The 25,969-nt window shown below is 41.1% G+C and overlaps 1 protein-coding gene across 3 annotated transcripts; it reads left to right on the top strand.

The window, feature by feature from the left end:
- Positions 1-24,947, top strand: FZD6 (frizzled class receptor 6). 3 transcript variants are annotated; one of them, XM_072034412.1, is made up of 7 exons: positions 1-183; positions 324-639; positions 15,179-15,375; positions 17,504-18,521; positions 20,547-20,695; positions 22,022-22,444; positions 22,917-24,947. In XM_072034412.1, the coding sequence occupies exons 2-7, from the start codon at positions 460-462 to the stop codon at positions 23,071-23,073; spliced, it is 2,124 nt and encodes a 707-aa protein (XP_071890513.1). In that variant the 5' UTR covers positions 1-183; positions 324-459; the 3' UTR covers positions 23,074-24,947. The 3 variants fall into 3 exon arrangements, with proteins under 3 accessions (XP_071890513.1, XP_027308367.3, XP_071890514.1); XM_027452566.3 differs by having other exon boundaries at positions 2-187; XM_072034413.1 differs by lacking the exon at positions 1-183 and having other exon boundaries at positions 194-639.
- The last annotated feature ends 1,022 nt before the right edge of the window (positions 24,948-25,969 follow it).

The following is a 25,969-nucleotide window of genomic DNA, read 5'->3' as shown; positions in this document are numbered from 1 at the left end:
GGAGGGGGCGCCGGGGGCTCGGCCCGGGCGTGTCGGGGCTGCGGCGCCGAGGGAGCCCCGGCTCCGGGGCCGCCCTCCCGGCCCCGCTCCCCGCCCGCCCCTGCGGGCGCCGCTTCCTAGGGCGGGGCTGGGAACCGAGCGCCGAGCCGGGGCGCTGGGAGCAGCGGGGCGAGGCCCGGCGGGGAAGGTGCGGGCCGGGGCGGCCTCGTCTCCCTTCTTTTCCCCTCCTTTCCTCTTCCCTGCCCTCCTCTGCCGGCAGCCCCGCGGCGCGGAGACCGAGCGCTGACCGCCCTGCCTGGCGCGGCTCTTCCTTGTGTTCGCAGCTCGGAGCAAGGAGGGAGCCGGGGAGAGGCGCTGGGACATGGGGCAGTAGCCGCAGCCTCGGCGAGGAGGAGGGGACGATGCGAGTGCCGGACACAGCGCCCGCAGCCCTGCGCCCGTAGCGGGGAGCTCGGCAAAATGGGAGCGCTCCTGGGCGCCCTCACCTGCGCCTGGCTGCTGGCGCTGGTGCGGGGGCACAGCCTGTTCACCTGCGAGCCCATCACCATCGCCAGGTGCTCGCGGATGCCGTACAACATGACTTTCTTCCCCAATATCATGGGGCACTACGACCAGGACACTGCTGCTCTCCAGATGGAGGTGAGTTGTGCCGCCCCGAAGGTAGCGCGTGGAGGTAAACAGTGTGCAGGGCATCCTTTTTGTCCTTGAGACATCGCGCTGAGTGCTGATACCTGCCATACTAAATGATAAGGGAGATAAGCTGACCAGATAACGCTTCTTTGAAACTTTCTGGACTGCACTTTAGCTGTGTAAGCAGAGCGTAAGGGAGCTGTAGGCACATACCCCATGGATTGGTGTAGCACACCAGTGTGGCTGTTAGAGCCCTTCACCACATCACACAGCAGCCCATGTACCTTACTAACGTGTAAAGCAGTTCCTGAGATCCTCTAGGGACATAGCCTGGTGATAACTTTGGCCCACCTGAACTCAGGCGGTGCAAAAATCATGTTTAGAAGTCACTGTTAGGTCTCTTCTTTCTTAACTTTCATCTGTTATTCCATCTGTCAAGGACAGGTACCTAAACTTATTCATAGCCTTGTTCTCCGCTCTGCTTTTTGCGTTCTGCTTCCACTTGACTGAATGCTGAAACTCCTGACCGAGAGAAACTTTCTTCTGTGCTTTGCTTTTTTTTTTTTTTTCTCAACTAAAAACAAATGCTTTGCTACCTGAACTGACTGCAACATGGCTCCCTGGAGAGCATGCCACCTTGTGGAAGAGCTGTGCCGGGTACAGGAGCTACAGAGGGCGAGAGCCTCTCTGGGTGAGAGGCCTGTAAAACAAGTTTTAAACCTGTTTTAATAATGGCTTTTCAGTAGCAAGAGGAGGGGGAACACCTCAACGCAGGTCTTGAAAAGCTCGAAGTCTTGTGCTGTGCAGAGAGTGAAACAGAAGTGAGATTAAAATTCAGAAGCTTCTGGTTTAAAAAAAAGTTGAAGGTAGTATTGGGGAAGGCTGCTGCTGCTACTACAACTAAAATCTTATTTGCATATTCATTACTGAGCTTGGAGAAGGAGCTTGGTTCAGTTGCCAAAGCATTTGTTTAGTGCTGTTTGGGATACTCAGGATTACCATTTTGGCCTCTAGCTGCCAGTCTGGAAGGGCAGAGGCTTGCATTGTATTTGCCAGCCCCATGTAGACACATGGGAAATTCCGGTATCAGATGGTAAGAGCTCTGTATGTGAGCAATTCAGTTCACCCACAGATCTCAGATACCTTGTGTGCTTTTAAACTGGAAAACGCTCTCTCTCTCTCCAGCCATCCTTTGTCTGGAGTGCTCTCTTTCTGCAGCGCCTGCCATTTTATCTTGTCAGGCATGCAGGTGGTTCCTGCTTGGCAGGTCGCTTCTGTCAGTGCTCATGCCTTCCAGGAACGCTGCTGTGAGAGCAGAGATCGCTGTCACTTCTGTTTGCTGGGACTTTCCTGTATCGTCAGTGAGTTACGCCTAGTTCCTCCGGGACAGGGTTCATGACTTGTCTGTTTTTATTTCGTGCTCTCTACAGGAATGGCATGGTAGCAAGAAGTGTTGTTGTTCCCTTTTCTCCATCCCCTCTTTTTGTAATCACTTCTGGCTCCTACGATGGCTGATCACTAATCAGCCAGCTGATGAGGGGCTGTTTGGAACAGCACTAGGGTTTGGCCTAGTGTCCTAATACTTTTTAGTGTCCTGTCACTGCTATGATCTGGCCTCTGATTTGGTGTACCTCACTACCCTAGTGCTGTACGGATGTCTCTGAGCTACCTGATCTGCCTTCCTCTATTTGCAGTTGGACAGTACTGGTTGGCCAAAATAACTTTTTCAGACACCTGCCTTGCTGAATGAAAACATAAGGAAGTTTCTCCCCCAGCTGTGTAACTTTTATGGTGTCTGGCACTATGACTTTAGCTGGAGCTGTGCAGTAAGCTCAGCACAGTTCTGTGGTGGGCCTCTCTCCAGAGACTGGTGCATACTGCTGGTGTACATCCTGCTTATGCCCTCTGAAGTGATTTTACGTGGTATTCAGTAACGGCATCAGCGTGGCTTGTCATGGTTGATTGCAGCAGTGAATTGTTGCAGGAGTGTCAAAGGTTCTGCTTTTCAGGGGACTTGCAGCAGAGGAGGAGCTATGGGGCTTCGGGACTGTGGTTTAACTTCATTTTACTGCTGTGAAGATGCAGGAGGTTGGGAGATGAAGGCGACTTCTGTTTTAAGAGCTTGAATTTTTCTGTAATTGGTAGTCCAAACTCCGTTTGTACCAAAGAAAGAATTTTAATGGTATGTTGGTTAAAACTTTTTCTCTTTTGATCCTCAGTAGGAATGCTCAAAGGCTTTGTTTTTTAATTCCATCTCTCTTTACCCTCCCCACAGCTTGTTCTCAAGGCTGGGCATGGTCTTAAAATGTAAACACTGGGTTATGAGACTGACGCTTGTAATATTTTCCTTACTTTATCTTAACTGACTTTGAGCAAGCTGCTTAATCGTGCAATCCAAGGGCATACGGTGGAGACTTCTTCAAGAAATCTCAAGTATTTTGTGCAGGAAGTGTCTATTAATCCTGTTTTCTGCTCCTATACGCTCTGGAAACTTATTTTCATTATTTATTTGTTATGTTTACTCCCAAAAAGAACAAAGAATAGTCAGTCAAGAGGATGAGGCTCATCTGGGTGTGAAGTTACCTCTCCAGAACTTGGCTAAGTCTCTGCTCTAGCCCAGTGTTGAGGCTTAACGGGTGTGTGTTCCCCCGTGGGGAGTCTTGTATGGCCAGAAGAGCCATGAGCTCCATCTGATGGAGCATGAAGGCATCTGTAGAGCTTGTCTCCTTTCTGGAAAGGTGTTAAATTGGCATCTCTATGTCTTCATAGTAATCCTCCAGGTGAGAATGACGGGGAGCCACAGTCTCATGAGGTGGTTTTCCTCCTGGAAATCAACTGGGTCACTGAGCTGATTCGTGGTATTAGTTCTGTGTGACTTATCAGCTCTTCATGGTGATATGCTATAAATCAGGACACTGAACTGATTAGAGCAGGAAGAAGGACTTGCTCAATCTTATGGAGGTTCTGCTAATGGTGGTAGTTCTCCTTGGCTCTTACTTTTTGCAACAGAAAGCTCATAATTTGCTCCCTCCCCACCCGCCTTATTTTTTTTTAATTGAATTCTTGACTCTGCGGATTGAATTCAAACTATTCAAGTTTTGTTTGTTTGGATTAGCTTTGTTTATGCAACAAATGGAGATTTTTGGAAGGTACAACCACATGACTTAATGACTTGAAGCTTTTTCGCATATGTTCTTTGAACACCTGCATGACAGTGGAAGCTAATTATTTGCAGCTACTTGCAGCATCTGTCTCAAAGCAACTGAGCAGTACCACTGCTCGTGTTCTTACTAGCTCAAATTTGGAGGCTGAAGACCTGGAATATGTCTAGTGAGGCAAATGGATGGATGTAGCTGTGATGAAGCCGCCCTTCAACCATACTTGCAGAGGTGTAACTCCCTCTCGTGGCAATCCTCAAAAACAAGTCACTTCTAACTCGAGTTCTTCAACTAGCTCGAGTGCTTTGAGTACTTCAACTATCTGGAGTATCATTGCATTATTCAAGCAAAGCAGAGAATATTACTCTGTAATAACTTCCCTTGTTCATATTTCTTAATCGGTTGTGTCAGAATACGTTCGTGGTGAGTTCAGTGGAGCTGATTGCAGTGGCAGAAGTTAGGAGAATATACCAAAGCAATTTGAAGTGGATTAAAAAGTATCTTCAGAAGCTTGATGCCAAAGTTCTGTGGTTTTCTACCTCTGTAAATTCAATATTTTTTTTAATATGATCATTTGATTTGCCTCTAAGTATAAATTAGCAACCAAATATGAAGATACTTGAAAAACTGGAAAGTTATCTGGCAAACTTAAATCAATATATGTATTGATATTAAATATATCATATGCACAGGAGGAGGAATAGGATGAAGTTTTTCACCTTCTGTAGGTTGGGAGTGTTGAGGAATGTAAGTGCTGTTTGGTGCAGACTGCTGTTAGTGGGACATTCTGCAAAATGGCACAGGTGTGAATTTACTGAGACCTGTGCAGACAGGCATCCTGCCTCTCTCCCTTACCTCAGACAAGCAGTGCTTGCTACAGTACACGAGCCACTGGTACTTTGAAACTGGAAGCCTAAATCTCTTAAAGTAGCTCAGCTTCAGCTAGAAAAGCAGTTGATCAGCTGTATCTGCTTGGAATTGCTTTTTCTCCATGATGCTGCCTCAGAGCCTAAGCAGGAGAAAGGGTGCAGAGGTGTGAACAAGCACAAGGGGCTTTGTAATTCACATTTTGCTGGAAACATTTGTTCTGTTTCACCACCCTTATCGCTGGTGGTAACTGACATGGAAAGCATTAAAAAAAAAGTATGAAGTATAACATACTGTGTATCATTGCTTAGTACAGGCTAAGTTAACTTTGCTAGCTCATTGAAACAAGGTGGTTGTAAAAGATTTCAGTGATGAAATAACTAGATCTGTACTTGTTAGATCAAAGTTTGCAAATGCTGAACTATTTTCTTAGAGCCGCTTTGTATGGATCAAAGGAAACACAAAGCACCATGACTTCTGTGCTGGGTAAGTCTCCAGAAACACAGAATAGTTGGAGATGAATAACTCTGTTTTGAGCATCACTGTTGCTTGTGGAAAAGCTAAGAGGTCAAAAATGTGCGTTAGACAAATCTGTGTCACTCTACAACATGCAAATTCAGGGCCTTTTGGTTTTGCACTCTGCTGCACTCAGATGTTTCAAGGTAACTGAAGTCATCGTTAGCTCTCATGGTAGTAGGAGCTTGAGCAACACATTCATAGACCCCATGTGCTGATTTTGTGGATACAATAAATTATTTTGTTGGTCTCCTGAAGACTTCTGTCCTTTCCACAGTGCTCTGTGTGGTGGTCAGGAGTAGGTAGGTGCCTGCCCTGGAGGTCTCTGGGTCTTGTTGTGCTTCTCCAACTCCTTTTCCATGCTCACATGTCAGGCGTGGGCACTGGCTACACCAAGCACTGCAGGTGGAGACGGGTGGGCTTAGTCCTGGGGCTGCAGCCTACTTACTCCAGGAGGACACTGAGGAAAGAATAGATTGGTGCCAGCTTCCCTAAACAGGATTCCCTCTTTCTGAAGAGGGTCGTGAGGCTGTGCAGTGCCTGCGCACTGCACAGGTGGAAGTGGAAGGTGGGTTTAGTGTTCCCATTACGAGGTATTCAGGGGAGGGTAAGCGCTGTGTAAGCTTGGGGGGGGGGGATGCCTGGAGCTACAAACCGAGCTCTGAAGGCTAATGTGGCCCACAGATCCTGAGGTGAATGGGTAGAAGGAAAGGTGGCCTTGAGGACTATAAGCACCTCCTGGTGCTGAGGAGGAACTGCCTCACGTGGGCATTCAGAGCTGGGCAGAGCAGGAGGGGTCTGCACATCCGACCCAGCGCTGACACCAGCCACAAGCCTGGCGGCTCTGGAGGGCAAGGGGAGGCCTCCTGCAGGGATTGCCACCTGTGCCCTGTGTCTGACGCCTCCTGCTCCTTTACCAGTTTAACAAGAGCAGTTCTGGTCCATCCACGTGCCCTCAGCGAGTTCGTCAGCGACCTTTTACACAGCCTGGTGCCTGTCCCACCTTCCCCAGTGCCACCTCAGCCGCAGGGAGACCGCCCAGGGCACTGCCTGCAGCAGTCTGGGAGCCAGGCGCCAGGACAGAGGGACAAAAGGAAGACTGCCTGCTTATCAGGAGCTTCTGTGAGGGACAGAGAGAGCAAATGTGAGTCCTTGACTGCCTCTGAGGCTACAGAACTGTAATGGTGCTCGTGGCAGCCCCCAGCTTCTCATGGGCGAAGGTTTCTGCAGTGCGCTGGGTGCTGGAGAGCACCTGTGACTGTTTTGAGTGACATCTCTGAATAAAGGGCACAAGCTCTTGACAGATTGCCTATTAAGTAGTGCTAAGTTGCTTCTGTGCTGTAGCAGGCACTGATCTTCTTGTCAGAGAGGTCAGTGTTTTGAGATGTCTGGGATTGGGGTGGAGATTTTGGAGGAAGGGAGGAGAGACTTTGTGTGAGGCTGCGTGTGCAGAAGGAGGATCCCTTAGAAATACCAGTTCCATAGTTTTGTTGACAGCCCTTTCATATTTTTGGCTACCCTGCATTTGAAGGAAGGAGGAAGTTTTCATAAAATAGTGGCTGTTGTGGGTAAAGCTTCCTTCCTTACCAGCTGCTTCGTCCATGCTTTAGAATTCAGATCTTTTTTTTTTTTTTACATATTACTTAGAAGCAAGTTTTTCTTGTTTTCTTGCCTCTAAGGTTGGCTTGTATCCCAAATAAAAATCAACAAATAAGAGAAATTAAGGCGCATATATATAGATTTTTGCTTTGCAGATAAAACTGTTCAGGTTATCACTGTTTTAGACATTTAGACATTATTTTAGAAATAACAACAGAAATATCACGAAGGAGATGTGGGAAACAGCTCTCATCTTTCACAGACACAAGTCCTTAGGAATGCAGTATCACCTTTTTTCCATGAAGACCTTACATAGCTCTTTAGAAATCTTCCTCACTGCCTTTTCTATACAGCAATGATCTACTTTTTGCATTGATTGCTGCATGTTTTGTGTTTTCACAATACAGTGGAGATTACAGCTGTAGGAGTGGATTAAAGTGGCAGGCCTGGTTTTCTGTTCTGCACCCCCAACGACCTTCCCAGAAGCAGAGTCTTCACGGAAAATTGCTGTGGACCAGAATTTACAGCAGGTGGTGGGTGCTGAGCATGTGAACAGCTCACAGCGTGGTCAGAGCTTCCCAAACAGAAACAAAGCCAGGCTGCCACCTGCTTTTCCATTGTTCTTTTCAGCTGTCTCAGTCTGAGCCTGGATCATTTGTTTCCAGTGTTGTCTGACTTGCTGGCCCGTGCTCTGGTGCTGCTGAGATTTTGATCCAGGGACCCTCTCCTGCTGGCTGACCTGCGTGCATGGCAGCAGCAACCTGTGCGGATTTTGTAGGTGCTAACCAAGCCAGCCCGTTTGAAGTTCAGTAAAGCGTTTGATTCAGTACCACGTGAAAATCATTACAGTTGCTAATCCCTGCAAACTTTCACTAATCCCTTCGCTTTGCTCTGATGTAACAGATGACCTCAGCCTGGTGTGCTCGAGTCAGATGGCTGAGTTATTAAATTAAGAGCCCATCAGGTTGCAGTTAGGTACCTCAGCACCAGCAGTGCTGCCTCTGGCTTCTCCTTTTGGTGTTTCCAGTAGGTGGTACGTCGAGGCACTGGCCATGGGACAAGCTGCCTCTCATTCCTGTGACACGCAGGAAAGAAATCAACTTGTGGCTATTCTCATTGAGTGGGATCTGCGATGCCGAGCCCATTCCCCGTTAGCATGGGAACTATATTCATAAACCAAATTTTCCTTTTTCTATACAGTGTCAGTGCCGTGCTATTGTGCTGGCCAGGTGGGACAAGCCCAGATTTAGGAAGAGGGAAAGACATGATGCAGGCAGCAGCGTGGCTCCACGCAGGGCTCTCAGGGTCAGCTTTGAGCCCTGCGAAACTCCTTGCAAAATTAGTTTGTGCCTCTGCTGTACTTCCCATTTCTTCCAGCTCCAGCAGGGCTGTGCAGAGACAACCAGCTCCTGCTGGGTGTAAGGTAATAAACCCCTAGTAGGGTTTATTAGCTGGGGCTCGGTGTCTGTGCTGTCACACCATATAACTAACTGTGCTCCTGGGTGGATTCGGAGCTGGCTCAGCAGGTGTGGAAAAGTGGTAGGTGGCTGGGCCTCTGCAGAGCTGGTTAAGGCGCCTTTACATCCACAGAAGTGGCTTTCTTGCCATCCTGATGATTCTGTGATAAGGGGCATCGAGTGTGTTAGCATGGCTTGGGTTTAGAAATGGGGAGGTGAATGTCCCCGTATCCCTAGATAACACCCAGTCCATCAACTGTTTTACTGGTAATTGTCTAACTGTGTCCTGTATTAAAAAGCTCAGTGCTAAATCGATTTGCTCCTCTAGCACATGGCAAATACATGAAGGATTTTGGATTATTTTGAGATGTTTCTGCTACCACAGCCCAGATGCAGTGGAGGTCTCGTTTGGTGTAGTCTAGACTCGCGACGTTTGAGGGCTGCGGTGTACTTTCCAGCAGTTAACTTGTTTTCATCTTCTCTGCTATGTATAGTATAGACGGAGATAAAACCATATATAATTGAAAGCTGCGCGTAAATAGTTGAGTTGTGCTCAGGAAAGCTCCCTAATATTTATTTTGTATTGTAAATTGCAGAGGTTGTCATGCCTATAATTTCGGTCAAGCTGTAATTTAGGTTAGAACCACAAAAGGCAGTGAATTTTGCTAATAAGCTATTTCGGAAAGCACCGGAACTTTGTTTCGTAATAACTTCTTCTAGGGAGATGTAACATTTCCATCTGTATTGTTTCTAACCTTTGTTATAGCTAATCTGCATAGGGATATGTGTATTTTTATCTTAAATACTTAAAGGGAAGACAAGGGAATAAGTTGTCTTATTGCCTAAAGAAATTCTGTAGTTGCTAGTTAATAACAAACTAGCAGCTTAGCCACCCAAAACTAGCAACCTGCAGAGGTGAAAGCAGAACAGCCCGCTTGATCTTCTTGTGTACGTGTCCATGTACACCCTCAATCTCAGTGGTAAGTTTTAGAGCCCAGCTGTTTGGTGGGGTGGGTATTTTGCTGCCCTACTGACCTTTGAAAGCCTTCACCTTGTGCTTTGTACTCCTTGGGTTGCTGGTTAATGATCCCATCCCCTGTGAGCAGCTAGGAAGGCTCACAGCCAAGTTATATATTAAATATATTACGTTTAGTACATTTATATTTAGAGGGACAGTGGTGATGAAGGGTTAGCAAGTACGCTCGTGTTTTCAGTGGACTTATGCTGAACGCTCAGGTGAGTGATTTGGCTCATGGAGCAGCTGCACAGGATAGGGTCTGCACTGCTCGGGCATCTCAGCTGCTTGCCCATGGTTCTTGAGCCATTGTTACATATTTCCTTTGTTTTTTTCCTCAGATTCTTGAACCAGATTGTGCTGGGGTGGGAAATGTAAACGATTTGTCTATTCTAAACTACTGGGGTAACCTGCTTTCGATTCCGACAAAAGATTTTATTCTTATATTTGTAACCTCTGAAGCAATTTAGTTCAGAAAAGGTTTTACAAACTTTTAAATCAAACCTGACATGTATTTGCCTTAATTCTATTTCACAAGCTGCAGGGAGCAATGCTTTAAAGGCAGCTTATTGAAAGCACACTAATTTGACTTTTATTTTAATGGTTTTTGCTTCTGTCAAATTGGTGCAATTTAATGATGCATATTAAATGTCTTTATGTTAATATCTAAAATACTGTACTCCTATCAGTGAATTTTACTTCTGAAAAACCTGTCTTAGAAGAGTTACCCATATCACTTTGAACGTGAGCTGAGTCTCTTCACAACTCTGCTCTGAGTCTAACCTAGCTTGCAAATTTCACCCTTCGTTTAGTTTCCTGTGTTGGTGCGTTTATTTGTCGTGACTTAATTGTGCACAAACAAGGAATCAGATTCTTGGCAGCAGGTTCACTGTGCAGCCATGAGCCATTGTGTAAACACAATGAGTTGTGTGATGCCATTAGTTTCCCTGGGCACGATGCTAATCTTGCTCGCATCCACCCCAGAACAACTCTATTGAAACAACAGTGTAGGATTAAATCAGCCATACCATATATGTTTCACTCTTCTTAACTGAAACAGCTGATCATTATAGTAGTAGCTAGGGCTATTGGAGATAAATGGGTAGTATAGCTCTGAGTATGGAGAGTGGTTATTGCCTATTTTTCTGAGACTGCTGCATTTATAATCGTGGAGGTTGATAGTAGCTGTATTTCCGACACTACATACTAGGATGTATAGGTAAAATTCATTGTGTTTAGATTTTGAGGTTGTACTTTAACTCTACAGTGACACTTACTGGAGTAACTGTTTGAATCCAGTGCTGTAAATTGTTACCCGTAACAAACTTCTGCAGATTTTCTGAAAAGCAGGTGAATGTTTTACGAATAATGAAGTACAGCTTTAATACAGGTAGGGATATGGGGCACCCCGAGTACCAAGATTACAGAAATTCGGATTTAAGCCTATGTTTGCTTCCAGAATTGACATAGGCAGTGCTGTGAGGAGTGAGGTTGCAGTGTTGGGGCTTTGGGTCACAGGATTCACCTCAAACCATGCAGCAGGTGCCATTGCTTAATGCTGAGACAGTGTCTCATTGTTTTAACGTAATTAACCTCAGTGTTAATACATTTAGCTCAGTTAACTTACTTACCTTGGTAGCTAAACCTCAGCGACGAGGGGAGTGGGCTGTTAGCTTTACATAACTGGCTCCAAATAGCTGAGCACAGGCTCTCACCTCTCTCTGCTTATCAGCAGCTCAGAAATACTTGTTCTTGCCAGTTAAGATTTCCAAGATCTGTTTAACAAAGACTTTGGTATTTTGATCTACCGCTTTGTATTTTAAATGTTTCTGTGATACTGATTACCGTACAGGAGAACATTCTCGCTCATTTTGACATACGTTGGTAGTAACTACTCAATCACCTCTGGTAGTCCTTTTCTCTAGGGAAAAACCGAGATGAGATGGAACGAAGTCATCTTCATCTGCAGCATCTTCCTGGAGTACTGAGCTTTGTTTCTGTTATATCTTGGTTTTCCAAGCCTGCCAAGCACAATACAGGAAAGCTTCATGATCTTGAGATTAATGCAGAGTTGAAAGCTGCAATTTATTTACTGGTGAAATATGTTTAAGAGCCTGTTTGCACCTCGGTGTTTATTCTCTCTGCTGTGCCATTTGTTTTTGCGCATCTCACTTGTGTTCCTGTCTGCAGGGCCACACCGTGACTGGGTTACTGAGCTAGGCTGGCTTTCCCTCTGGAGCAAAGGGCATACAGACAAGCTCCCTTAAAAAGTCCAGAGCTAAGCTAGGTGGTGTTTTGCTCAGTGCTGAGGGTATTCCTCTTGTCGATAGGGATGTTCTGGTCTTTGGTTGCTTGACCTTACTCACTGTCCGCAGTGAACACACGGGAGCTTCACAGCAGTGCTGTGCTTAGGTTCTTGCACTGACAATGCAGTGGAGCAGTTTGCATTTCAATCCTCAGTTTTCCCACTACTCTTACTTGGGGACATTACAGACCACATCAGCTTTGGCTCTACAGTCGCTTCCTGCTAGTTATTAGGTGGTTTGGTGGTTTCTTTTTTTGTTTTGGTATACTGTTAGCGTATTTTATTTAGCCTTGTATTTACTGGGTTTTGTTTCCCATAGGCAGGAAGATGAGAATTTCTATTTTAGGACTTACATTGGCCTCGTGAGGCTCTGCTCTTGGTTTGCAAGCAGGCTTTGTTTCACTCTGCTGTTGCCAAACCTGCAGGTTTTCATCTCTGTCCTCGGTGTGACAGGACAATGGTGGCTATTGCTAGGTATGGTAATCCAGCCCTGAAGCAAGCAGGGCTTATTTTCAGGGATCTTCTGGTCTTGGTTTTAACCTTTTTGCTTACATGCTATCCAGCAGGAGGAGCGAATACTTCTCCTTTTGGTTTTGGTGAGATTTTGCTTTCATGGTCCGTCAGGAAGTGCAGACCTGTTATTTTCTACAGTGCAGCACTTCCAAAACGACTGGCTGGCTGGACACGAAGCCCACATTTAAAGATAGCTAATTCAAAACAGATTTCCAAGTACAGTTTGCCACCACTTCTGTTGCTCTCAAATGGTAAAAGTAGGCAATTTCTAAAAATAAATCTGTACTGTACAAATCCCATCTGCTTATGCTTGGGGCAAAGGGTTTTATTGTACATTTTGTAGAGTTTTTTTGGCTGGGGGAACTTACGGCCAACAAAAGCTGTTGGAGTTCTTTGGAATCCACAGATTTGTTGGAAAAGGTGGCTCAGCCTGTGTGTTATACTTTGATTTTCAAGAAGGCTTTGACACGGTCATAGGCCACAGTTTTTAAATAAACCACACTGGTAACCCAAAAGGGACTTTCTTTTCTAATGCCTGTATAAAGAACAGGAAGAAAAGAAGGCTGAGCATAGCCATCTTCTTCCTCCAATCTGGCATTTCTGTGTTTATCTGTTGGGACACTTCTGCTTCAAAACAAAACCTGTTCGTTAAACCACAGTAGCCAAAGACAACATGTTGTAGTAAAACTCTCACAGTCAAGTTTTCACTTGCCATTATCTGCCTGTAATACGCAGCATTATTAATTGTGTGCTGATTGCTGCGGTGTTCTGGCTTTGGAATCGTTTCGTATAGCAGAAGTTGTCAGCATGGCTGAGGTAGGTTGCAAAGCCTGACCTTTTAACCAAACACAGCTTTCTTCATGCTCTTTAGACATCATTGATTTTATAAATATGAAAACAATTCTTAAAATTTCCTACTCCTACAGAAAATATTGCTGTTTAGCTGAAGTCTGCAAGAGCTCTTGATTGACTCCCTGAAACTTGCTCTACAAAATTAATTTTGTTTTGTATCAACTGAGATGAACTGTGAGGGGATAAAAAGGAAGAATTAATAATAAGACAGTTTCCTCGGGAGTTGACATCAAATGTAAATTCAATTTCTGTACGATCACTCAAGCTATTATCGTTATGTTATCCTAAGTGCAAAGAAGAACAGACCTAGCGTAAATTAAATATTTGAACAACAGGGAAAAAAAAGTAACTGAAAAGATTCAACACCACGACAGTGCAAAGGAAATGTAATTCATTTAGGGCTAATGGCTGACTGCTTTTTTCATCCAAGGCAGTGTAGCGTTTTAGGAAGCATCTTTCCTTGTCCTAAAATCCTCAAGTCACCTTCCTGGGAAGGCAGCTGCAGAGCAGACACCTAGGTGAGGGATCAAGTGCTCGTACCTCTGCTCTAAGGAGAGCTGCAGCTTGCAGTCCGTGCTCTAAGAGTAGTGCCAACATTTTAATTTTTTTTTCATAAAATATTTTTCTGTCACTCTTACCCTGCCTTATCTTACTCTTTCCTCCCCATTCTTGTGTTCCTTCCTGAGGTATTCCACCTGAAGGGGAAGTTATTTATCAATGTCTTTCCTTTTCAACTGCATGCTCAGTAGTGAGACTTGCTCTTGGTAGGTGGGTGTGGATATATTTGGGATACTTAGAAGCTGATAAAATTAAAGGTGCTGTTCTGGACTCAGAGGTTAATCCTTCCTTTACCAGTCCCTTCTTGATGAATTCAGAATAACTGAGATACAGAGCTGTTAATGGAAAAGCATTAAGTAAAAATTTTTACTGATCTTACTATTTTTACTGAAAGTTCTGCATACTTTGAAAACTTTGTGCAATGTCCCTATTTATCAGTGCATGTCAAAGTGTGTTAAATACTGTTTAAGCTTTCCTGAAACACATGAATTTGACTATTTACACGTGATATGGGGATTCCTTTTTCCAGAAGTGGACAGTGTCTCATCAAAAAGCCTACCTACAAAGCACTTAGGCTGACGGGATCCTGCAGTTCAATTTTGCCCACAGGCCTCAGTTAATCCCTGCTGCCCCAGAGTTATTAAACGACCTAGCTTTACCTAATGAGCTCCACTGGGAGCTTTGCCTGGTGTTGCAGGGAAGACAGAACAAACAGCAGACCAAGATATTGGGATTTATTAAAGAATGAAGACATGGGAGCATTTGAGCATGCCCAGCCAGCTGCTCTCAACTTCTCTTGTTGCGGATGTTGACAAGGACCTGAGTACAAAATCCCTCACAAGCACCAGAGCCCATTTTTTGTGGAAAAATGACAACTGTTGGTTCACCTGAAGCTTATACCCATGGTATGGTTTGGCTAAAGTCATTTACCCTAGCAATAAAGTTAGTAAAATGCAGAGAAAGGGTGATGTCTTTTTTTTTTTTTTTCTCTGAAGGCCTCTTGGACTGTGAGTAATGGACTGAATGAACAAGGGGCAGGAAAATTGCATTACATTTCATTCTATGAACTCTCCACTAGGAATACGCATCAGTAGTTCATTGTCTAGCATCCTGTAATACAGGTAGACAAGTTCTAAGTCATGTGGAGATCTTGAAATATCATTATTGCTCACTTTTAAATTGATTTGGACTGCATCAATAATAAAAATATTAAAACAGAAAAACACAGCAAACACTATAGACTGAGGGAAGATGATGGATACAACACACCAGACTGAAAATGTAATTTCAACACAAAGTACAAGGATAGATTCATCTTTAAAAATCTCAGCCTGCCTGTTTAGAAGCTGAATAGCCAAAATGGAAACTTAATATTTTACCTTCCCCCCCCCCCCTCTTTTTTTTTAATCTTGGACTTTAATGATTCCTTTCAGATTTCTAACACTAATAAGAAAAAACAAATTTGAGTAGTAACAGATGGACTAAGATCTCAGAGTAGGGACTGAGCTGGAAGAACCAGTGCAGTGAGGAGTGGTTCCTCCACACTCAAACCACCAGGTTTTGCTCTTCCACAACTGCTGGACAGTGTTCTCTACTATTCTTTTAAACCTCTGGGAGAAGAAATGTGAGCCATAGAGATGAAAATTAATTTTACTGCCTCGAATTACGTTTTTAAAAATACTAATGAAAGCCTTTTTCTTTCCCGAAGCCTTTTCTTACCCTTATGAATCTCCACTGCTCACCAGACGTCCACACATTTCTGTGCAAAGCATTTGTTCCTGCCTGCCTGGAGCAAGTTCATGTGATTCATCCTTGCCGAAACCTCTGTGAGAAGGTGTATTCTGACTGCAAGCCGTTGATTGACACTTTTGGAATCGCATGGCCTGAAGAGCTGGAATGTAACAGGTGGGGTATTTTTCACGTGATCAGTAGTAGAGGTGATATTTTTCAGATGTACTCAGACCAAGCTGAAAATTGGAGACAGGATGTTAAAAATTCATAGGACTATTCTTATATGTTACTTTTTTCATTATTAAAATGGACACATATATTAAAATTAGTACATTATTAAAAATTAAAATGATTAAAATTATTAAATTTAAAATTATAAGTGTTGCAGCACAGATGTCACTCTGCTTTCTGATCTCTATACTAGGGATAATAACAATACGGGGTTTTTATAAATAATTGTTCATAAAATAAAAGTATCTAAAATATTCTTTAGTTGAGTGCACACCCAGCATTAAATAGTAGAAGCCTTACCTTATTTCTAATGACTTGCATGTGCAAATTCAGTCTTGTATTACTTTTCCTGTACTGCATGGCAGAATTCTCATTTCCAGTGCTTGCACCTTTTTCTCACAGTTGTTCAGGTCTTTGTTCCAGAGAAAGGACAGCTTATATTACATTGGGGAAAAAGAGAGCCATTATATATAAAATGGGAACGACTTAAACAACTCTGGTTTAATCATTTTGAGATTCTGACCTTCAACTGGAGATACTTATAAACGTTTAATGCCAAGTGTTCTTAACCGCATCAGGGCAAAAATACGAGAGAGGAGCAAGGAGTGGAAACTCAACAGGTCGTGTTTCTAGCCCCCATGCAGTTGCTGATCCATGACAGCGCTGAGGCAGAGCTGGGCCAGTAGTCCTGTGCTATGCTTCTTGGTAGAAATCCATATTGGAATGAATATGACAGATATATGGCATTAATTCTATTTCCCTTTTTTTCTGCACAAAAATTGAGACTTGTGCACCGAAAGTCTTCCAGAACTGGTTTGAAAAATTAGGAAAATTACAAGCTAATCCAATGATTCAATATATATTCCAAATGACATTTCAAATCAAATTCCATTTCTTGCGGGAGTCATTGCAGCTTTAAAATATTATATTACTGCTAGCATTTACTGAAAATGGCCCCACATTGTTCATGTGGGAAATCTTGTCTGCCCAGTTGATGACACAGGGAAGGCCAAGTAACGCAGGATATTCTGAAAACAGCTGAAGCGATGAGGATGGGCTTCAAATTCAGTTGCAGTTCTGAGATTCACACTCATATTCTTACAAACATGCATAGTGCCTGTTAAGACATGGGTGAATAAAGTTTGTACTGTTCTGATGTTCATACTGGTCTGGCCCACAGTTAATGAAAGAATCTGCTTTGGCAACAGTTTTCTTAATTATTAGTCTGGCTTTATTTGGCCAGCATGATAATGCAGAGAAACAAAGAACTTAAGGCTTTTTAGCTCAAGCTGAGCTTCCAAATTGACATGGAGGGGAAAAAGTAGTGTTACATGTAAGGTCAGTACATTCCTTGCAGACATGTCCCTACAATAGCATTTGACAAAGAATGTTTGGGGATAGCAGAATCTCGCTTTAAAAGCTAGCATTCAAAACTTGTTATTTTTAAATATGTGCCTAAACTCAGAATGTATATTAACATAAATCCCATTTTGAATAAATGCTTACCTGAGTTATACTTGAATAATCGAAGATCTGTCCAACATTGCTAATCCTATATTAATCATAAAAAAAACCCTCATGTTTTGTCCAATTAAATCTTTGAATGAATGAGTCTTAAGCAACTTCTGAATGAACTTTTAAAACACCGATTTTTTTGCAATGCTTATGTTTTTAGCTTTGTCTTTTTATTGCTGTTGACAATGGAATATTATAACACAAAATCATAATCATCCCCACCACACACTAGTAATCAGTTAATTCTATATACTGTGAGCAGAGTGTTCCTTGACTGAAGCTTGCATTTTGACAAGATCATGGCAGGGGGCTGGAATCAGATGATCTTTAAGGTCCCTTCCAACCCAAAACATTCTGTGATTCTATGCTTTTTGTTTTTTGTTTTTTAAAAAACAAAAACCAACACTGAGGTTTTTCATATAATGTACGTCTTACATAATCTATAAAATTTCGTAGTGCTTAGAATTAGATTTTTCCACATTTTTTTTTCATTAAGAAATAATGTAGTTGATAATGAGGGGTATTAAGATATTTCCTCTTCTGTTAATTTATCTAGACTAGTCAATTGTGACGAGACTGCTCCTGCCACTGCTCCTGTAACCACGAATGCACATGGAACTCAGAAGACCCCGGGACAGACACGAAGGGATTATGGATTCTGGTGTCCCCGACACCTGCACACTTCCAATGGACAAGGCTACAAGTTTCTAGGCATCGATCAGTGTGCTCCCCCGTGTCCCAATATGTACTTCAAAAATTACGAGTTGGATGTTGCAAAAAGCTTCATTGGAATAGTTTCAATCTTTTGTCTTTGTGCTACGCTTTTCACGTTCCTGACTTTTTTGATTGATGTTAAAAGGTTTAGGTACCCAGAGAGGCCGATCATTTATTACTCGGTCTGTTACAGCATAGTGTCTCTAATGTACTTCATTGGATTTCTGCTTGGGAATAGAACTGCCTGTAACAAGGCAGACGATAAGCTAGAAATTGGGGAAACAGTTGTTCTTGGCTCCCAAAACAAAGCCTGCACCGTCCTTTTCATGGTTTTGTACTTCTTCACTATGGCAGGAACCATTTGGTGGGTGATTCTCACCATCACCTGGTTCCTCGCAGCAGGAAGAAAATGGAGCTGCGAAGCTATCGCGCAGAAGGCTATGTGGTTCCATGCCGTGGCGTGGGGAATACCCGGCTTTCTAACCATTATGCTTCTTGCCATGAACAAAGTCGAAGGGGACAATATCAGTGGAGTTTGCTTTGTGGGTCTCTACGATGTGGATGCCTCTCTGTACTTTGTGCTTTTGCCGTTATGCCTTTGTGTTTTTTTCGGTCTCTCTCTTCTTTTAGCCGGTATTATCTCTTTAAATCACGTGCGGCAAGTCATCCAGCACGATGGCAGAAACCAAGAGAAGCTGAAGAAGTTCATGATTCGAATTGGAGTTTTTAGTGGCTTGTACTTGGTGCCGCTTGTGTCACTTCTCGGGTGCTATGTCTATGAGCTGGTGAACCGCAAGACCTGGGAAACCACCTGGGTGTTCGACCACTGTGACCAGTACCACATTCCTTGTCCGTATCAGGCAAGTAGCAGTTTCCTTTCTACATAATACTGATAAGTTAATTAGCAAAAACCCATATACGTTGCTATATCTTGTGGTGTAGTTTAATAAAATTATTTTCATGGTAAGTAAACAGTTCAAGAACATGCAATGATTGGTTGCTTTTTAAGTTAAAATTGGTGGTATCATCCTTCTCCTTTGAAATTTTCTTCTAAACAAATTGATTTCACTCAGCAATTCCAACTCACAGCTGTAATGGGATTACTTGAACTTCATGCCATGAGTAATGCTAGGGGCAGGGATTGTTTTTCACAATCTCTTCCTAAAAGCAGTCGACCTGTATTTGGATGCATAGTTCTGTATTTCAATACCTAAGGTGAATTCACATCAATTTCAATTCAAGTTGAAAAAATGGATCTTGAAAATTGAATCTAAATTGGCTTTAAATTGTTGTTTATAACCACAGCTTTAAAATCATTTTCATCTTTTTTTTTTTGTTGAAGTATAGAACTATAAAGCACTTAACTACAAAACAAATTTCCAGTATATTTTTTCCATGATAGCTGTCACTTCCAGGCTAATTTTCAATAATGTGAAGAAATCTTTTAAAAAATAAAAATGCTTTAAATTGCAGAGATGTTCACATTTTACTTTTTTTTTTTTTTTTTAAACAAAACTTCCATGGAAAGGCTTTTAAAGTAAGTAAGGCTGTCCTGTAGCCAGTACTCTGAATCTTATGTAAATCTCTTAAATCTCTTTCAATACATAAAATTCTCTGCAATTTTAAGTAATTTGTGGCTTGTGTCATTCCATTTAAGAACAAATATAGAAGGATAAACCATCACTAAGACAACTGCAAGTTTCTCATGTTATCTTTCATTGTTTTGTACATACCATCTGTGTTTTTACTGCAATAACCTGTCATCAAAAAGAGGAATATAAACACAAGCATTATGGGGGGAAAAAATGGCTTGATCCTTCCATGTTTGTAAGCATCCTCTATATCCTTTGTATTGAACTTGGTGTAAACTGAACATCAGAGCTCACAGGCTTCTTGGCTATTTTTTTGCTTCCATTAACGTTTCATTAACAAGTGCACTTTTGCATTGAGCTTCATTTCAACTTAGATGGCTCAAATTAAGCAAGGTTGAAAGTAAGGCGTTTCACTTTACCAACAAACAAACAAAACCAATTTGTTTTGTAGTGCTTAGATATACAATCTTAGCATAATAAGGCACAAAGCACCTGTATCCTCAGTCTTTAACCTATTGGAAAGAGTAAATAGCAACAGCAAGTTTACACAAAGATGTACTTACTGAGCTCTGTCCATATGATAAACAGCGTGTGCTCTTAGAGCTATTAAAGCAGCTTCAAATGGTGTGCTTGGCCGTGGCTTCCCTGAGCCATGATACATTGATCAGAACAGAACAAAATAAAAACAAACTCCAGCCTAAGTAGCTAAGGCTACGTGACTGACAAAAACGCTGATTTTTGTAGATAGGATTGGCAGGTAAGCCAGGTAACATAAATTAAATTTGCAACCTGGGAGGAGGAGATAGTCTGTTACGGAGTTAAATAGCTCGGCTCTTATGATCCTGTTCTGCAAATAGGTGGATTAATTTTGCAATAAACAGAAAGCAGCTATGTTGTTCCCTGCAGCTCCCTGTCTAATCTGATTAACTCACAGCTCATCCACCCGCTGTTTCTTTTAAGCTGAAGGGATGAATCTCATCTGTACAAACCATCTCTGAAGAACATGGCTACAAAAACTATTACCCCTAAAATTACCTTTCCTGTCAATTTAAAAGAAAAATATTTCCTTCTAACTAATCTCCTCTCTGTGTATCCAGCTGTAGCCTGTAAGCAGACATTAACCAGATCCGACTTGACTGTACATGTCTTGCATTTGTCCACAGTACAAGCCTCAGCAAAGAAGAGCAGCCATGAGGAGAAAGTCTCTCTTTTACATAATTTTGTTTGGTTTTCTGTATTCAAAAAATAACAAGTATGTCTTCTCTGTATTTATTAAACCTTGTTATCTTCTAGGCAAAGGCACTGGCAAGACCAGAAATATTTCTGTTTCTGATGAAATATTTGCTGACACTAATTGTTGGCATATCTCCAGTCTTCTGGGTGGGAAGTAAAAAGACCTGCTCGGAATGGGCCAATTTCTTCAACAGAAACCGCAAAAGAGAGTAAGAGCAATTTTTATTCTTGTTTTTCAAGTGTTTACTTAAAAAAAAAAAAAAAATATATATATATATATATATTGGATTTCAGACTTTTCATAAATGTGTCTCAGGTAATCAAAACGTTGTCCTTGGGCGCTTTTTATCTCCTGAAGTTTGAATGCTGCATATGGGCACCAGCAAAAAGTTCCACTGAGGTCTGTGGAAGGTTTCCATACACAGAGACCTGACTGCATTCTCAGAAGACAAAAAAAATATTCTCCTCTGCTTATTTATTCTCTTCATAGAGCTGTAGACATATTGTTTTATTTAGCATTGGATAATCTCTGGTTTCCAGTCAAATCAGGGAAGATAACTTTAGCCATCAACTCAGATCTTTTCATGTGTTCAGACTTTATTTGGCACAGCACTCAGCTATGTTTACTATCGTGGAATAACAACATCCTCTGCTTTTCTCGTCTGTCAAGCTTGTCTTATTTGGAAATTAATCTTAATTGTCCCATCCTTAGCTAGGCTTTATTATATAAAGTTACTGTCCCTTATTTTTATTCTGAGACACAGAGTAAATCAGGTTAATTACTTAATTTTAGTAAATGCATATCTATGATTTTAAACGGGTTACAAATGTCAACTCCATTTTTCATAACTGTCGTTTTTCTTTTCCTTTTTATTCCTTCATTGGATAAGCTTGGATCCTTCAGAAGGATATTAATCCTTCTGAGATTATCTGTGTTACTCATATATTATAATGTATTTTAAGATCTTTTTATTTCTTTGAGTTTCCCTTTATGCAGTCCTTAAGCTCCTTTTATTTTACATCTGCATTCCATGATGGTGAGCTTATAGCTTCCTTTCCCTCTCCTCTCTTTTTCCATTTCCTGTAGGATTTTTCTTGCATTTCAGATGTTAACTGCTTTCAGCTATAAGAATTTTAAAATAATGAAGTCATTTTTACAACGCTTAGCGTTTTTTTCACTCGAACAAGGTTTACATTACATAAAGTTAATTTGGTAATACAGCTGCTTATGAGCTAATCCTGCTTTCCTCTCTTAGATGATTAAACTACTGAAGTCATTGGACCTACTTGCAGAAGTAAGGAATGTAGAAATCGGCTTTATTTAATTGTTCCATGGGCATAATTGCTTTGAAGCCATTACAATCAGTTTTTTTTCCCCTCTTTTTATATATAATTGTTTTCTACATGTTCATTAACATCCAGCTCAGATTACATCATTGTTTGCTCTTCATTTTATGTTTTTGTGTACCAAGCTGTAATGCATTGTATCTGAGGTTATCCTCGTCATTCAGTTATATGCTTGTATCTTCTTTCAGTCCAATCAGGGAGAGTCGAAGAGTACTGCAAGAATCGTGCGAATTTTTCTTGAGGCACAACTCCAAAGTTAAACACAAAAAGAAGCACTACAAATCAAGTTCGCACAGATTGAAAGTAATTTCAAAGTCAATGGGGACTAGCACAGGTGGCACAACAAATCATGGAACTTCTGCAGTAGCGATCACTAGTCACGATTACTTAAGCCAAGAAACTGTTGCAGAAATTAAAACATCTCCGGAGACATCTGAGAAAGAGGCAGATGGAACATCAGCCCAAAAAGTCGAGGAAGGTGAAAACAGTGGAAATCAAATGTTGTGTGGTTCCAAACTGACCGTGGATCAGGTGGAAAAAAGAAACAAAGCAGATAGCACGTGTGATATGAGTAGCTTGTCTGGGAGTGTGAAGAGAATAGGTGAAGGAAGGTAAGATTCCGTAACTCAGTTTTTTACTTCTTTACATATATTACTACTATTTCTGTTTTTTCTCTCTGATGAATCAGTATACAGTTCACTGTCAGTAGCTGTCAGGAATACTGTAATTCTTGTAAACTTAGGGCCGTGTATCTGTATCTTACAGTACGATATGGGCTATTGTATTGGCTTTGGGATTCTTTTTCCATTTAAGTGTTTGAGTGCTGGAACTTCAGCTTCAAGGATATTTGTGTGTTGTTGAGATGTGACCCTGAATAAATCTGTGGCTGCAATACAATCCTTTTGAAAGGCGATGAGTCTGAAAAAACAAAAGCTTGAAGTATACAAAACTGTGCTGCGTTCTCTTGAAAGGAAAATAGCTTAAGATACATCTTAAGTTTGTTGCTTAAAAAAGAAAGTTTTTCCGGTCTAATGAATTTTGCTTAAAATTGACTTGCTGTGTTTTATTTCTCATTACTTCCAGAGTAACTCCTAAAAATGATTTTATTGAATCTCCTGCATTACAAAGGAGCAGTTCCCAGATACCTGATGTCTCACAGTCAGGCTCCATATCACTACTTGTCTACTCGGCTTCAGACACCAGAAAAGAGTTGGATTCAGGAACCAGTTCAAACCCTTGAAAGACTGATTTTTATTTGAACACTTTCAATTAATAAAACTGTTATGGGTTCTGTAACACTGGAAATAACAGATATTCTGTGCCTTATTAAAAATCAGACACATCTTGTTTTGCACTTATAAAAATGTAAGTTTTGTAGTGGGGACAACTGGCAATAATGTACTGTATTCATACCCATCCAGGAATAATGGAAATGAAAGTTCTATAGGATATAGCTGGATTGACTAGCAATAATTTAAGAAAGATGAAAAATATTATTCCCAATATAAAGAACTCTTTTTGTAGAAGAACTGTATTGAAATAATCCATAGAAAGCACTGTTACTTTTCAAGACATAAAAGTTCCATCTGCATATTCAATATTTTTCAGCTTTTTACTTGTTTTGGATTTTTTTCTTTTTTATTATCTATTAAACAACATTATCACTTAAAAATAAGAGATGCATAAACTTTATAAATTGTCACGATGTGTCATTTATAGCACTGTTTTATGGTAGTTTCTACACTGAATATGAAAGGGAATCTGGAATCATAGTGATTTATTTTGTACATAAAAAATGAATTATGTAAATAACTGCATAAGGTCAATATTTAGAACTACTGTTTTGTATTGTATAAACTGGATAAAGTTAATGCTTCCATTAGATACTACTGAGGTCAACAGTTTTATGATGATCAGGCAATTTCATGTAGTTCACAGTAAAGCAGATTTTATCTTTATACAAAACACACACCATACACTACACATCTGGGGCAAGACTGGTCAGCCATCTGGGCATCTTGTACAGGGGTAGTACATGAGATACAGCTGTACATCAGAAAAATGCTTCGAGCCCCTCCTGGTATGGTGTTCCAGTGCATCGTGCCAAGCAGGGAGATACTTCAGATCCTCTATCCAGGAAGACAGAATCTGAAGTATGTTTGTTGTGTGTTTTTTTTTGTTGTTTTTTACTGAGCTGCAGTGAAAGCGTATGCTTCCTTTTGTTTCTATGCAAGTAACTTGAACTCTTTTTTAAAATCTGTAGAGAAACCTTGCAGAAAATAAACTGTGGTGCAGATAAACTAAGATGCAAGCTTGTTTAACAGTACATTTTACATAAAACAAGACCTTAATAACTTTTCTACAAAGTTTAATTTTCTATATGCTACAGCAATATATTTTCTTTAACTCAAGAAGGCCTTAATACAGATAGCCTTTCTTATGATACTTTCTTATGATAGAACGGTGCTCCAGAGCAAGTAATACTGATGTGCGTAAGCGTTTCATCATTCATCTCTAAAGGAATCCTGGCTCCAGTGAAGTCAATGTCATTTATTACTTGAGGTGATTTGGAGCCAGGGTTTCTAAACTGAAATTTCACTGCATTTTGTCAGGCTGTTCAGCATCATCTCTTTGATTACTAAGAGGAACATTGCTCTTAAATTGTTATCTTTATTTTGTTATTGTGTGGAGGATCTGTGTTCCAGTTCGTGCAGCACTCATGCTGATGCTTTGAACAATCGAGCAAAATTGCATGGCACAAAGGTCATGTAAGTACTGAGTCAATGGCAAATGCTGTTCTGATAAACCAGAGTTACTTGTTTTATTGATCATGCATGGAAAATTGAATGTATTTACCTTTATATTGTCATGTGCATTTTCGTATTTGTAATTTATTGCCTTAAACAGGATGTGCTATTGCTTTCATCATTTTCCCCATTGAAAGTATCTAATATTCTTGCTGCTCAGAAAGGCAGTGAGAAAAACCTGTGAAAATGCACACTAAGTACCCTTCCTTCTTTTAGTTACATTTGTAAACGGGTAACTTTATACACATTCAGTAGTTTTGTTATTACTGTCTTTGTTAGTAATAAAAATACTGTTGTATAGTAAAAAGTTTGAGTTGGTATTTCTTTTTAGCTGGATTCAGTGTGTTTATTTCTCTGTTACTGTGGCGTTTCTGCACCTAAGACTCCTTAATGCATTTTTACTTAGAGCTCTATGAGGTAATAATTATTGCAATGCTTTCATCCCTCCTGTATGAGAACCAAGACAGAGAACAATGGTGGGAATTGTTCAGATGAACACGGAAGGTTATGAAAGAGTGAGAAACTGAATTAGCTCTTTCATCTTAGCATTTACAGCATTCTTTCTTTCATGACCTCTAGCTAAAGACCTCCTTTAGATTATATAGAATGTCTATTTCCACAATATGCTCTTGCTACGACCTTCTTAAATATTTTACTTCCTTTTTTAGGCAGTTTAGGAAAAAGGTCAACTTCTGGACACTGTTCTGAAAAGATGAGTACGAAGTAATGTTGAAGTAACAGCAATACTTTTGGGGACTTAAAACTATATGAACTTTCAAAGAACTGCAAAATACTGACTAAACAGTCATTCGTTTCAAGTGAAATACATCAGTGGTAGAATTAGACTGCAGTACTGTGCCATAAATAACTAACAGTGTGAGTTCCCAAGGTGAACTTCATAGTTAGAGATGGTGATCTCTGGATGTTTTAACCTTGAAACACCAAAGTAGGAGCTGGAAAATTCAACAGCTATTTGAATGCCTACAGCAATGATGGTGGGTGGAAAATTGAAAGGAAACAGGTGCAGAGATGAGCCATGATCTAGAAGATTGCCTTACAGTGATGGACTATAAAGAAGCTCTTAAGTGTTGTTTGCCTGATGAAAGGTGTTTTGGTTATTTGCTCTCATGTTACCTAACCAACATTATCATGACTGAGTGTTCTAAAACTTGAAAATAGGTAATTCATATTAAGGGACCTTTTTTTAAAACTACAAATAAATTTTTATTGGAGCATCTCTAATAACTCAAGTCATTAAAGGCTCTGTAACTCCAATAATTGAAAATACTGATTAAGCCAGTGCTAGTCTAGTTCTCTGCCTTTCTGGAA

Source organism: Anas platyrhynchos, chromosome 2 (assembly GCF_047663525.1).
Source record: "Anas platyrhynchos isolate ZD024472 breed Pekin duck chromosome 2, IASCAAS_PekinDuck_T2T, whole genome shotgun sequence".
Taxonomy (NCBI): domain Eukaryota; kingdom Metazoa; phylum Chordata; class Aves; order Anseriformes; family Anatidae; genus Anas; species Anas platyrhynchos.
This window is presented reverse-complemented; position numbering and strand designations above follow the sequence as displayed.

Bases quoted from the DNA above. Each gene is read 5' to 3' on its own strand.
- FZD6 (XM_072034412.1), top strand. From the start codon at position 460: ATGGGAGCGCTCCTGGGCGCCCTCACCTGCGCCTGGCTGCTGGCGCTG. The intron at 640-15,178 runs GTGAGTTGTGCC...TCTTTCCCGAAG, and splicing joins CTGCTGCTCTCCAGATGGAG to CCTTTTCTTACCCTTATGAA. The intron at 18,522-20,546 runs GCAAGTAGCAGT...GTTATCTTCTAG, and splicing joins ACATTCCTTGTCCGTATCAG to GCAAAGGCACTGGCAAGACC.